This window comes from Oncorhynchus kisutch, linkage group LG10 (assembly GCF_002021735.2).
Source record: "Oncorhynchus kisutch isolate 150728-3 linkage group LG10, Okis_V2, whole genome shotgun sequence".
In the NCBI taxonomy this organism is placed as follows: Eukaryota; Metazoa; Chordata; class Actinopteri; order Salmoniformes; family Salmonidae; genus Oncorhynchus; species Oncorhynchus kisutch.
In genome coordinates, this window is record NC_034183.2 from 22,336,946 (window position 1) to 22,351,110 (window position 14,165).

The 14,165-nt window shown below is 44.5% G+C and overlaps 1 protein-coding gene across 1 annotated transcript in view; it reads left to right on the forward strand.

Moving 5' to 3' along the window:
* Positions 1-1,488: 1,488 nt before the first annotated feature.
* The window catches only part of LOC109897928 (ephrin type-B receptor 1-like), a 179,502-nt gene continuing 166,825 nt past the window's right edge, over positions 1,489-14,165 (forward strand). The window contains exon 1 of the mRNA XM_020492611.2: positions 1,489-2,199. Within this exon, the coding sequence (XP_020348200.1) occupies positions 2,142-2,199 (58 nt within the window). The 5' untranslated portion in view covers positions 1,489-2,141. The remainder of the gene's footprint in view (positions 2,200-14,165) is intronic.

The following is a 14,165-nucleotide window of genomic DNA, read 5'->3' on the forward strand; positions in this document are numbered from 1 at the left end:
GGGTTAGAGCACAGCGGGGTGTGAGGGGGCAGAGAACAGTGGGATGTGAGGGGGCAGAGAACAGTGGGGTGTGAGGGGGTAGAGCATAGTGGAGTGTGAGGGGTTAGAGCACAGCGGGGTGTGAGGGGGCAGAGAACAGTGGGATGTGAGGGGTTAGAGCACAGCGGGGTGTCAGGGGGCAGAGCACAGCGATGTGTGAGGGGTTAGAGCACAGCGGGGTGTGAGGGGTTAGAGCACAGCGAGGTGTGAGGGGTTAGAGCACTGCGGGGTGTGAGGGGTTAGAGCACAGCGGGGTGTGAGGGGGAAGAGAACAGTGGGGTGAGAGGGGGCAGAGCACAGTGGAGTGTGAGGGGGCAGAGAACAGTGGAGTGTGAGGGGGCAGAGAACAGTGGGGTGTGAGGGGGCAGAGCACAGCGGAGTGTGAGGGGGCAGAGAACAGCGATGTGTGAGGGGTTAGAGCACAGCGGGGTGTGAGGGGGCAGAGAACAGTGGGATGTGAGGGGGCAGAGAACAGTGGGGTGTGAGGGGGTAGAGCATAGTGGAGTGTGAGGGGTTAGAGCACAGCGGGGTGTGAGGGGGCAGAGAACAGTGGGATGTGAGGGGTTAGAGCACAGTGGGGTGTGAGGGGGCAGAGCACAGCGGGGTATGAGGGGTTAACGCACAGCTGGGTGTGAGAGGACAGAGCACAGTGGAGAGTGAGCGGTTAACGCACAGCTGGGTGTGAGAGGACAGAGCACCCTGGAGTGTGAGGGGTTAACGCACAGCTGGGTGTGAGGGGCCAGAGCACAGTGGAGTGTGAGGGGGCAGAGCACAGCAGGGTGTGAGGGGTTAGAGAACAGCGGGGTGTGAGGGGGCAGAGCACAGCGGGGTGTGAGGGGTTAGAGAACAGTGGGGTGTGAGGGGTTAGAGAACAGTGGGGTGTGAGGGGGCAGAGAACAGTGGGGTGTGAGGGGGCAGAGAACAGTGGGGTGTGAGGGGGCAGAGAACAGTGGGGTGTGAGGGGGCAGAAAACAGTGGGGCGTGAGGGGTTAGAGCACAGTGGGGTGTGAGGGGTTAGAGCACAGCGGTGTGTGAGGGGTTAGAGTAGAGCACAGCGGGGTGTGAGGATTTTGAGCACAGTGGGGTATGAGGGTTTAGAGCACAGCGGGGTGTGAGGGTTTAGAACGTAGTGGAGTGTGAGGGGTTAGAGCACAGCGGGGTGTGAGGGGTTAGAGCACAGCGGGGTGTGAGGGGTTAGAGCACAGTGGGGTGTGAGGGTTAGAGCACAGCGGGGTGTGAGGGGTTAGAGCACAGCGGGGTGTGAGGGGTTAGAGCACTGCGGGGTGTGAGGGGTTAGAGCACAGCGAGGTGTGAGGGGTTAGAGCACAGCGGGGTGTGAGGGGTTAGAGCACAGCGGGGTGTGAGGGGTTAGAGCACAGCGGGGTGTGAGGGGTTAGACAGGGGGGTAGGCAGGGGTTGGTCTATCGTAAAGGAAGGCAGATATGCATTGATTCGGTCGCTGTCCTGCATGTGATGGGTTTTGTTCTCATCAAATACAGATATTACAGGTGACAATTCAGTATATCATCATGGGCTATGGAAATTACTCTCATGACTATGCATAGCCATAAAACATCATGGACTGCTTAGATTTATGGAATAGGATGAGAAATAAAGGGTAAATGCAATCACATTATCTACATAGACCATTTATCACTGACATTAATTTGATTAAAAACACCTATCAGGTGAAACTGTGCATGCAGTACTTTCTCTGGACCACTAGTCGCTGCTCTTTCCCTTCAGTATGAGCGCAAGGCAACACAGGGGGCTTTTCAGTAGTTTGAAAATGTTAGTAGGACTCTGAGCGGGTCCTCTGCTGGGATTGGTTTGAGATCCACTATCTTCTTTCCGTGATTGGCCAAGAGGTGTTCAAGGGGTGTGAGAAGTGGAGGGGAGGGGGCCCAAGGTCTTTCTCGCATCCGGCTTCACCTATTCCCTTCGTGCCACAAGCCTCCAAGTATTAGGTTTTCATACACTGCGTACAGTACGGTTTGAAATGTGACTCAAAATAAGCACTGGTGGAATACTATTCTGTGGCAGCTGAAGGACTTGTGTTTACACCTTTTTGAAAGGGAGAGGAAAGGCAGACCACCTTTGCCATGCCAGTGGATTTGTTTGCGATTTTATGCGTGATTGCTACGGTTTACGCAGTGGAAGGTAAATTATAGGAGTTTCTCTTTTTTAGTTATGATATTGTATTACTATGTGTGAGCGCGTTTGAACGCAATGTGTTACATAAACATGGCTATTGTAAGCACGTGGATGTTTTATTTTCTAAAGGAATGGAAAGCTATTTGGATCTTAGATGGGATAACTTTGGAGCTGGTTCCGTGGCGCCTCAGATGGATGCAGGGCAGGCAGAGGTACCCAGGTTCGAGGGTGGGTTTAGCCTACCACTGCCACCAGACGATGGTGGACTTTTACTTTTGGGTCACACATTCCCTTCAGTCATTAGGCTACAAGATGAACATTGAATCCATTTATTATTGATATATATATATATATGTATCTTTGCGTTATAGGCTTCAATTGGTTAATTGTGTTCAATTAATGACCAATCATTAAATGCCTCGGGGTAATTAAATGTTAATGCAACTACCTGTAGGCCTAGTACACCAATTATTTACACCAGTATTATTTGATATGATATTACCTCCCCGAAATATAGGCTAGTACAGATGAGGGACGCATGCGACAGCCAGTCCCCGGCACCCTGGTGAAGGATATGCAGTCAGTCAGTGCGCCATGGACTATTTCATACTGGTCATGTTTTAGATGGGTGACAGGCATTGTACCTATAATGATTTATTTATTTGACTATATCCTCCTAAACCTCCATAAATTATGACTTCACTGAATCACATTTTCATGTGGAGCTGTGCCTGTCAAGAAGTTAGCTGTAGAGAAGGTCATCCCCTAAATGCTATCTGTTCGACACACTATATTATGAGATACGTTTCCTTCAGGTTTGCGGGTTTGTTCCTCTCATGTTAACGATTGTCTGGTTTTCAAAAAAATAAAAAACTTTAATGTGGATTTTGTCTATATGGATGTTTTTGAGTAGGCTACTCGGCAAGAATCCACAGGTTGGGCTGGTCTCACCAGGTTTATTGATATACCTAGACGCTCTCAGTGAAGCATCATCAGCTATGGATGTGGTAAATAGCATAGCAAACGCCAACCTGGACTCAGGGGTAGACATAACATAGTAAACTAAATATGGGACACTCCGATATGTTATTTTTCAGTATAGTATGTATTAATTTGTGGATGTCCATCCATTTAGTTATGTTACGAATTACAATTCAATTCATATATTTTTCTAATTGCAATTTGAACAATATGTTCAGAATTTCCTAAATGTATATGTTCGGAATTCCAATTTGTTGGGACTAATGTTAGCTAGGTTAGGTCAGGGGTGGGCAATTCCAGTCCTCAAGGGCCTGATTGGTGTCACAGTTTTGCCCCAGCTGCAGCTAACACACCTGACTCCAATAATCACCTAATAATGATATTCAGTTTAGAATGCAATTTGATAAAATCAGCTGTGTTTGCTAGGGATGGATTTCCCTGGGTTAGGAATTAGGTTAAAGGGTTAAGGTTTGGGTTAGGGGAAGGGTTAGCTAACATGCTAAGTAGTTTCAAAGTAGCTAGAAATTAGTAAGAAGTTGTGAAAAGTGGCTAATGAGCTAATATGCTAAAATTGTCCGAGATGAGATTCAAACACATACGCGTAATGCGCCTTGACCAACTCAGTGGCCTTATGTTTAGTGTCCACCCTGAGATTGGAACGTTGGGAGTTCAATCCCTGGCTGAATTGCACCAAAGTCTGTAAAAATTGGACCCATTACGTCTCAGCTTGGCACTCCGCATTAATGAGTTTGATTGGTGGTAAGGCCCTGCGATAGACTTACTTCCTGTTCAGGAGGGTGTACTTGTATATTAAGCTGCCTCACGCTACAGAAACAGGAGATAGGATCCTGCTCCTATGAGCCATTCTATCTCGTGCAAGGCTACTTACTTACTTACATCCACCCGAACCAACCACCCTACTTTTGTTTTTGTCTTAAGTAACCTTCTGTCTTATGTAACCATACCAAATGCAACGTATCATACTAATATGATTTGACCAAGATTAATTTTACTATGTTACGCCCAGACTATGAGACCAGGCTGCCAACATGCATCAGTGGTGCACCCAATGACTGTCCATTGGGCACAAATCGAATGCCCTTGTCTCAGTTTTTTAAGGTTTCTTATAGATCAATGCACTGATATACACCATGGTTAGAAAAAAAACCTGTATCAAATATTTAATCTTTGATTTGATACAATATTTCACAGCAGGTTTTTGAAAAGGCTAAAAGAGTGGTTAGGTATAACCTGTACTCAGTATGTGGACTAGGGTTGACTGGTCATATAGTGAGGCCCCTTACCATTTGCCTGGCTATGACAATAACCTGACTAATCCTTGGGTCAGACCCAGTAGAGGACTGCTTAGTTCACCTATTAGTGGCCAGGCCCCATGAATGAGTTGGCCAATGTTTAGGCAGTCATTGTCATTAAATATCCACAGCTTGCTTTGACAATCTAGCCATAAACAATGCCTATCAGTCAATTTTTTGGCCTTGTCGAGCATTGGGTATGGTGTGGCCAATCAAGCCAGTCCTTCAGAAGGACTTTCTCTAACTGATCCTCTGTGTCCTAATTAAAACTGGTGCCTGTTGCAGGCAAATTGCTGCCTAATGAACTGGTTGATTAAGTAATTAAACAAGCCTCTGTTTATGGGAAACAACTTTATAGTGATGATTGGTCCAGAGCATAACTCTCACAACCTTACAACAGTGACGGTCTCACAGGCAGTCGGTGTGCTGCTCTCTGCTTCGCTTCATTCTCTCCCTACCATACCACTGGATCTTCAATTCTCTTCTCCCTCTCTTCGTCTGTCCTTTTATTCTCCACAGTTAATTGTGTGAATATTTCAACATGTCTTCTGAATTCAAATGACACCAAAAACCCAAACAATCAAGTGCTCTGATCTAATCCGCAGTGTGTTTTAATGAGTCCTTTCCTTGTCGTCTTTCTTCATTCCTCTTTTCATCTTTTGCCCTCCTTGTCCTCCCTCCCTTTCCCTTTCACCGCATCTGCATATTTCTCTCACTAACTGTCCGTTTGTATTCTATTCATTTCCCTATTTTCTCTCATGTTCCCGCTATCACCCTGTGTTTTAATGAGCTTGCATGTAAGACATTAATTATTAACTAGCCTTCAATAAATGGACAATATCCCCTAGCTTGTTAATGCTGCCTCTACTTAAAACCATAACTCCCAGGCCTAGCCTTATCCTGACTCCCTCTGACTCCCTCGGGCCCCAAGCCTGTTGGAAAAGGGACAGAGAGGAGAGCATGAAAGAGGGAGAGAGGTGGTGAGTTAGTGAGGGATGTGGATTGTGTAAGTCACTGAGTGAGTGTCATTGGCTGTGGTGGCGGTGCTGGGGTTTTTCATTTTTATTTTTTACATTTCACCTTTATTTAACCAGGTAGGCAAGTTGAGAACAAGTTGTCATTTACAATTGCGACCTGGCCAAGATAAAGCAAAGCAGTTCGACACATACAACAACACAGAGTTACACATGGAGTAAAACAAATATACAGTCAATAATACAGTTGAAAAATAAGTCTATATACGATGTGAGCAAATGAGGTGAGATAAGGGAGGTAAAGGCAAAAAAAAGGCCATGGTGGCGAAGTAAATACAATATAGCAAGTAAAACACTGGAATGGTAGATTTGCAGTGGAAGAATGTGCAAAGTAGAGAGAGAAATAATGGGGTGCAAAGGAGCTAAATAATAAATAAATACAGTAGGGGAAGAGGTAGTTGTTTGGGCTAAATTATAGATGGGCTATGTACAGGTGCAGTAATCTGTGAGCTGCTCTGACAGATGGTGCTTAAAGCTGTGGCATTGGGGGCCCCTCCCTTCCTCCCTGACACAGGCTAATGAGAGAGGCCCCTGAGCCTGTTTGGCTTTGGAAAGGGGGGCTTAGCATAAGGGTAATAAGGGTACAGGGGCCTTATGTCCGTACAAAGAATCATTGTTATGTCTGCGTGGACCTGCTCCAGGGCCTGTTTCCTCTCTCTCTCTCTGTGTCATTCATTCATCCATTCTCCTGGTAATTAAAGTCTTCAGTAGTGGTAGCAGCAGCTCCTGGTGAAGGCGAACAGAGCTCTCTGTGTGCCTCACAACCCCCCGGCTAAAAGACTAATTGGTTTTTGTTTTGATATTGTGTTTGAAGTTTGAATGTCTGTGATTACGGACTTTGCTTTGTGTTTTTTAAACATTCTATTATTACATTGAATAGTAGTCAATATACATGTTTAAAAAGGGACAACAGAGGAGAGTGTTAGACCAAAGGAGGAGGGAGAAGAGGCAGGAGCGAATTAGGTTGTTAGGGTAGGTAAGAGTTGTAAGGCTTAAGTCTCTCTCTCTTTTTCCTTTGCCTTTATAATTGTGGACCAGGCAGGCCTAAATACGTTGGTGTTTCACGCCATCCTATTTCTGTCCTTTCCTTTTAAGCAACCATCAAGACAAGGGTGCCTCATCTCTAATGTCATGCTAGTCCTGGTCCACAAAGGTCATAGGTCAAATGAAGGATTGCTCAGTGAATATCCATATGACTGCAAGCCATAAAACTCAGAAAACAAATGCTAGAAACTATTCACCCAGAGCACATTATACAGCAGAATTTTATTAGATGCTTTTCGGGAATGCTCAGGCACTGTTCTGTTCTTATATTCTATCTATGGTGTTCTCTGTTCAGCATGCCCTTTTCCCCTTTCAGAAAAATGAGAGTAAAACAAGGGACAGCAGATTTGTGGTAGAAACAGAGGGAGGAAAAGTTTTGAACGATGGAAAAAAAGTGTGTAGGAATGTGGAAGGTGATAGAGTAAGGAAGTTGGTAATGACCTTGCCCCCCTCTTCCCCCTCTCCCCTCTTAGTCTCTGCAGTTGACGCTGACATAAACTGAAAAAAAGCATTTTCAGGTAATTAGGTATTGATTTTTAAGAAGCAGGAGTACTGAAAAAAAGAACGCAACAGCCCTCTTCTTCTCTGCCCTCCTTTCCTCCTCGATACTGGAGTGAGCAGCCGAGTTAGACTGGCTGTCAATCTTGGCTTTTTTTTAAGTGTTCCCATCTGGGTGAGAGTCTTTCCAGTTGCTAGTGCACTGGAGGGCCAATCTCTACTTCTGTCTTTCCTATTTGTATTCAGATGTCTAGTAATGTAGATGAACAGGAATTACATTGTGTCATTGCTGTTTTAGTGGACAATGCTGATCATGTGATTTTCAGCCTGCTTGTCTTGTAAGGATATAGACGGACTCCCTGTGGGTGTGAACATGGACTCACTTTGCCACCCAGTTCTTTCCCCTCATGATTCACAGCCTCGTTATTTTAATATGTTGCAGCCTTTATTTCCTTTTTAAACCCAGGAAACAATGCCATAACGCTGTTACGTACCTCGTGAATCTTCCTGAGTGGCCATTTTAGATCCCTATTAGAGCCTTAAATGCTTTGTTTTGGGTTTATGACCTCAGGAGTGTACTTATTTTGACTTCAGAGAGAGTGAGAGATAGAGGGAGAAGAAGGAGAGAGAGAAATTACAGCTGTCATACTTCTGGCACTATTGAGGATGTCTCTTATTAGTCTGTGTATGGAACAACACAGGAGAAGAAAGACATCTGAACATTACACATTTGAATTAACAGCCCAATCTTTGATGCATTTCTTATCCTATTGCAAATCCACAGGGCAATATGGTGATTTGACTGTTTTGGACCCTTGGTGATCAATAAGCTATAGGGGAGATATTGGGGTGCCAATTACCTTGTTGTTAGGGTTGATTTACCAATATCAGGATAAAATTGAATTCCCTCAAGGATAGATATCACATCCACGTTTAAATGGATTGACAGATGTGCAGACACCCTTTTAAAAATGTTATTTAACCAGGTAGGCCAGTTGAGAACAAGTTCTCATTTACAACTGCGACCTGGCCAAGATAAAGCAAAGCAGTGTGACAAGAACAACACAGAGTTACACAAACAAACGTACAGTCAATAACACAATAGAAAAATCTATGTACAGTATGTGCAAAGGTAGAAGAAATGTGAGGTAAGGCAATTAAATAGGCCATAGAGGCAAAAATAATTACAATATAGCATTAACACTGGAGTGATAGATGTGCAGATGATGATGTGCAAGTAGAGATACTGGGGTGCAAAAGAGCAAGAGGATAAATAACAATATGGGAATGAGGTAGTGGGTTTGCTATTTACAGATTGGCTGTGTACAGGTACAGTGATTGGTAAGCTTCTCTGACAGCTGATGCTTAAAGTTAGAGAGGGAGATATAAGACTCCAGCTTCAGTGATTTTTGCAATTCGTTTCAATCATTGGCAGCAGAGAACTGGAAGGAAAGGCAGCCAAAGGAAGTGTTGGCTTTGGGGATAAAATATACTTGCTGGAGCGTGTGGTACGGGTGGGTGTTGCTATGGTGACCAGTGAGCTGAGATAAGGCGGGGCTTTACCTAGCAAAGACTTATAGATGACCTGGAGCCAGTGGGTTTGGCGACGAATGTGTAGTGAGGGCCAGCCAATGAGAGCATACAGGTCGCAGTGGTGGATAGTATATGGGGCAGAAATCGGTTGAAGAGCATGCATTTAGTTCTACTAGAATTTGTAAGCCGTTGGAGGCCACGGAAGGAGTGTTGTATGGCAGTGAAACTTGTTTGGAGGTTTATTAACACAATGTCCAAAGAAGGGCCAGATGTATACAGAATGGTGTCGTCTGCGTAGAGGTGGATCAGAGAATCACCAGCAGCAAGAGCAACATCATTGATATATACAGAGAAAAGAGTCGACCCAAGAATTGAACCCTATGGCACCCCCATAGAGGTTGCCAGAGGTCCGGACAACAGGCCCTACGATTTGACACACTGAACTCTATCTAAGAAGTAGTTGGTGAACCAGGCGAGGCAGTCATTTGAGAAACCAAGGCTATTGAGTCTGCCGATAAGAATGCAGTGATTGACAGAGTCGAAAGCCTTGGCTGGGTCGATGAAGATGACTGCACAGTATTGTCTTTTATCGATGGTGGTTATGATATCATTTAGGATCTTGAGCGTGGCTGAGGTGCACCTATGACCAGCTCGGAAACTAGATTGCATAGTGGAGAAGGTATGGTGGGATTTGAAATCGTCAGTGATCTGTTTGTTAATGAAGATTTTAGAAAGGCAGAGCAGGATGGATATAGATATATAACAGTTTGGGTCTAGAGTGTCTCCCCTTTTGAAGAGGGGGATGACTGCGGCAGCTTTCCAGTCTTTGGGGATCTCAGATGATACGAAAGAGAGGTTGAACAGGCTAGTAATAGGGTTGCAACAATTTTGGCTGATCATTTTAGAGAGGGCCCATATTGTCTAGCCCAGCTGATTTGTAGGTGTCCAGATTTTGCAGCTCTTTCAGAACATCAGCTGTCTGGATTTGGGTGAAGACGCAGGGGGGGGGGGGGGGTAGCGTTCCTAACTGCCTGAGTATATTGGGTCCTGACTTCCCTGAAAATGTGCATATCGCGGGGGCTATTCAATGCTAAAGTAGAATGGCACAGGATGTTTTCTTGTGCTTGTCAAGGGCAGTCAAGTCTGGGGTGAACCAAGGGCTATCTACTGATGGGATGAGGTCAATATCCTTCCAGGATACACGGGCCAGGTCAATTAGAAAGGCCTGTTCGCTGAAGTGTTTTAGGGAGCATTTGACAGTGATGAGGGGTGGTTGTTTTACCGCAGACCCATTACGCATTCAGGCAATGAGGCAGTGATCGCTGAGATCCTGGTTGAAGATGGCAGAGGTGTATTTAGAGGGCAAGTTGGCCAGGATGATATCTATGAGCGTGCCCATGGTTACGAATTTAGGGTTGTACCTGGTAGATTCCTTGATAATTTGTGTGATATTGAGGGTATCTAGCTTAGATTGTAGGACGGCCGGGGTGTTAAGCATGTCCCAGTTTAGGTCACCTAACAGTACGAACTCTGAAGATAGATGGGGGGGCAATCAATTCACATATGGTGTCCAGGGCACAACTGGGGGCTGAAGGGGGTCTGTAACAAGCTGCAACAGTGAGAGACATGTTTCTGGAAAGGTGGATTTTTAAAAGTAGAAGCTTGAATTATTTGGGCACAGACCTGGATCGTATGACAGAACTCTGCAGGCTATCTCTGTAGTGGATTGCAACTCCACCGCCCTTGGAAGTTCTATCTTGTCGGAAAATGTTATAGTTAGGGATGGACATTTCAGAATTTTTGGTGGCATTCCTAAGCCAGGATTCAGACACGGCTAGGACATCAGGGTTGGCGGAGTGTGCAAAAGCAGTGAATAAAACAAACTTAGGGAGGAGGCTTTTAATGTTATCATGCATGAAACCAAGGCTTTTACGGTTACAGAAGTCAACAAATGAGAGCTCCTGGGGAATAGGAGTGGTGCTGGAGGCTGCAGGGCCTGGGTTAGCCTCTACATCACCAGAGGATCAGAGGAGGAGTAGGATAAGGGTATGGCTAAAGGTTATAAGAACTGGTTGTCTAGTGTCATTCGGAACAGAGACTAAAAGGAGCAGATTTTTGGGCACGGGAGAATAGATTCAAGGCATAATGTACAGAAAAGAGTATGGTACGATGTGAGTACAGTGGAACAGTAAACCTAGGTATTGAGTGATGAGAGGTTTTGTCTCTATAGGCACCAGTTAAGCCAGGTGAGATCACCGCATGTATGGGGGGTGGAACAAAAGGGCATATTTTTGACAGGGCTAGGGGCTCTACAGTGAAATAAGACAATCACTAACCAAAACAGCAATAAACAAGACATATTGACATTAGGGAGAGGCATGTGTAGCCGAGTAGGGTCCAGAGAGTTGCAATAGATGAGTCAGGGAGCCAATTCAGTAGTCGTTACTACGCTAGACTAGCTGTAGACACAGCGATTCAGACAGCTAGTGGGCCGGGGCTAGCAGATGGGCCTCCGGTGACGTAGCTTCAACTATGACAGACAAAATTTAAATAAAAAAAATCCAGAAAATCACATTGTAGGATTTCTTTATTAATTTATTTGCAAATTATGGTGGGAAATAAGTATTTAGTCAATAACAAAAGTTTATCTCAATACTTTGTCAAACGTTTTCTGTAAGTCTTCACAAGATTTTCACACACTGTTGCTGGTATTTTGGCCCATTCCTCCATGCAGATCTCCTCTAGAGCAGTGATGTTTTGGGGCTGTTGCTGGGCAACACGGACTTTCAACTCCCTCCAAAGATGTTCTATTTGGTTGAGATCTGGAGACTGGCTAGGCCACTCCAGGACCTTTAAATGCTTCTTACGAAGCCACTCCTTCGTTGCCCGGGTGGTGTGTTTGGGATCATTGTCATGCTGAAAGACCCAGCCACGTTTCATCTTCAATGCCCTTGCTGATGGAAGGAGGTTTTCACTCAAAATCTCACGATGCATGGCCCCATTCATTCTTTCCTTTACATGGATCAGTCGTCCTGGTCCCTTTGCAGAAAAACAGCCCCAAAGCATGATGTTTATATCAGCTGTTAGATGTGAATCAGTCTTACTTTTACTTGACTGCTTTTGGGTAAAGTTTGCAGACTCATAAAAAACATTTTAAAAATACTGTTATGACTTGTATTTTATTTTCATGATGGTCTTCATCCCTATTGGTCGGTTATGCGATAATACAATTACCGTGCCAGCCCAATATCACACCTAAGAGCACACAACACCAGTTAGTGTGTGGAGTTATAGAATGAAGCCTACTTTCATTAGCTGACTTATTTTTGCTTATTCTTGCTCTGCTGCAGTTGACTGCAATACAAAAACAAAGACCATCCAGAAGATGATGAAGTCCCTTTGCTGATGTTTTTCTGCACCGAAAAATAAAAAACACCAGTAGAGACAAAAGCGATCTGAAGAGCTGAACCACCCAACCCCCCTCTGCAATTTGCATAGCGAACATGATTTGATGGCTTTGATTTCAAAATAGATGATTGCGTTTGAAGAACAAAAGGCAAAAGGCAATTTAAAGAAAGGGTTCTTTGTTTCTAGCATAAGGCAACTTCAGTACTCTTTCTTTTTGGTCTTTTAATAGACTTATTAATGTGCTGGGTAAGCAGTGCTAGCCAATTGTCACCAGCATGTAGATGATGTGGGCTCCTTTAGAAATGTTTAAACGTGGCATTTATGACAGAATACTAATGCATTACATTTTATGAAAAAGTTGATTTATGTTTAATTTCACACCATATTTTGAAACATAATAGCTCTCCCACAGAGTCAGAGACAAACACAAATGTTGATTTTTATGAATGTCAAATGCACCACCAGAACTCAACGGCCTTTTCACAAGCACTGTGTGAGTTGGTTGAGAAAATGGGCCTCAGATTTGCCCATGTACTTTGAGGTCTGTATAAGGTCTGGGCCCTCTCCCTTGCAGCAGGGAGGGACATCACTCCTAGGTTCCTGCCTCATCTGTTTCTTGTCCACTGACATAGGAGCATTAGCTGACATAATGGGGAATTATTATTGGAAGAGCAGATACACTATTTAAGGGCAGGCAATGTGCCAGCCACCTAAGGAGTCTCTCTCTGGGCATATGGCTCCATAAGCAGACATGATGGATGTTTCAGGAGGATTATCCCACCAGGGAAGACAGATAGTGAAAGGCAACTAAAGAGAGAGGGAGGACTGTGAAGAGTGTGAAAGCATGGAAAATGACATACTCGAGTGTACGCCCATCTGAGGTAATGGAGGTTTTTAGAATAGCAAAGTTGCACTGGCTGTGAGTGTGTGTCAGAAAGTGTTGGCTGATCCAATTAATGATAATGACCTTTCCATATCTGTTTATGCAGGGGCATGACAGTATGATGGATGGATGGATAGATGGATGAATTAATACAAATGAGTGCTAAAATAGCTTCCTCCTTAAGGACAAAAATAAAGCCCTCTTTAAACCCACCAATCTGACATGTCATACATTCTTAGAAATAAGGGTTCCAAAAGGGTTCCTTGGCTGTCCCCATAGGATAACTCTTTTTGGTTCCAGGTAGAACCCTTTTTGGTTCCAGGTAGAACCATTTTGGGTTCCTTGTAGAACCCTCTGTGGGAAGGGTTCTACATGGAACCCAAAATGGTTCTAAATGGAAGCAAAAGGGTTCAACCTGAAACCAAAAATGGTTCTCATATGGGGACAGTGTGTCACATGACCATGTGATTTTAGTCACTGCTAAAGGTGGTTGAGCAGTTGGACCACAGTCTGCAACTATGTTTATGTGTGGTAGTGGTGGGGAATGTTACAGTGCTTAGACTGTACAATCATACTTAGAGGGGATCAGTCACTTAAGTGGGATATGATATGGACTGGACATGTGTTTTTGAAGTTAAGCATGTGGTCCTGACAGGTAGATTTATTGATACGGACGGGGGCACATTGTTCAGGAGAGTAGCCCAAGCCTACCGGTAATTGAAACCATGTGGAGCCCTACTCTCTGTAACCCAGCATTAACAACCATACAGCTACCCATATCCAACCAAGGGCTATAACTTTACAAGAACACTAACAACACCAACTCTGGTGAATAACCTTTCTGAGAACGCAGGCAGAAGAAAGTCAAGTAAAAGAGAACAGGAAGGAAAGAAGGAGAGAGAGGTGGATTAAAAGAGGATGAGGTGCTAAGAGGGTGCAGTCTCACTCAATAATTGGTATTTGCGTAATTGGTATTTTAGTTATGGCTATTACATTGCTCATTAGCTGTGGTAGATTTGTTGCTTATTCTGACGTGCAGCCACTTTTCAGCCCCCAGGTTTGTTATCTTGCTTATTATAACATTTTCCACAGTGCGTCTATGGATATGGACGAGGGTGAAAAGCATTGACTCTGGAACTTTACTTTCTTGTGAGGCTGTGATCAGGGATGACAATCATACATTATTCTTTCCTCTTCTTATACTCTGAGTCAGAGAGAGTGAAATCTCTGTGACAGGACACATCACCTGACAAAGGACGGACACAACTCCACTTTAGA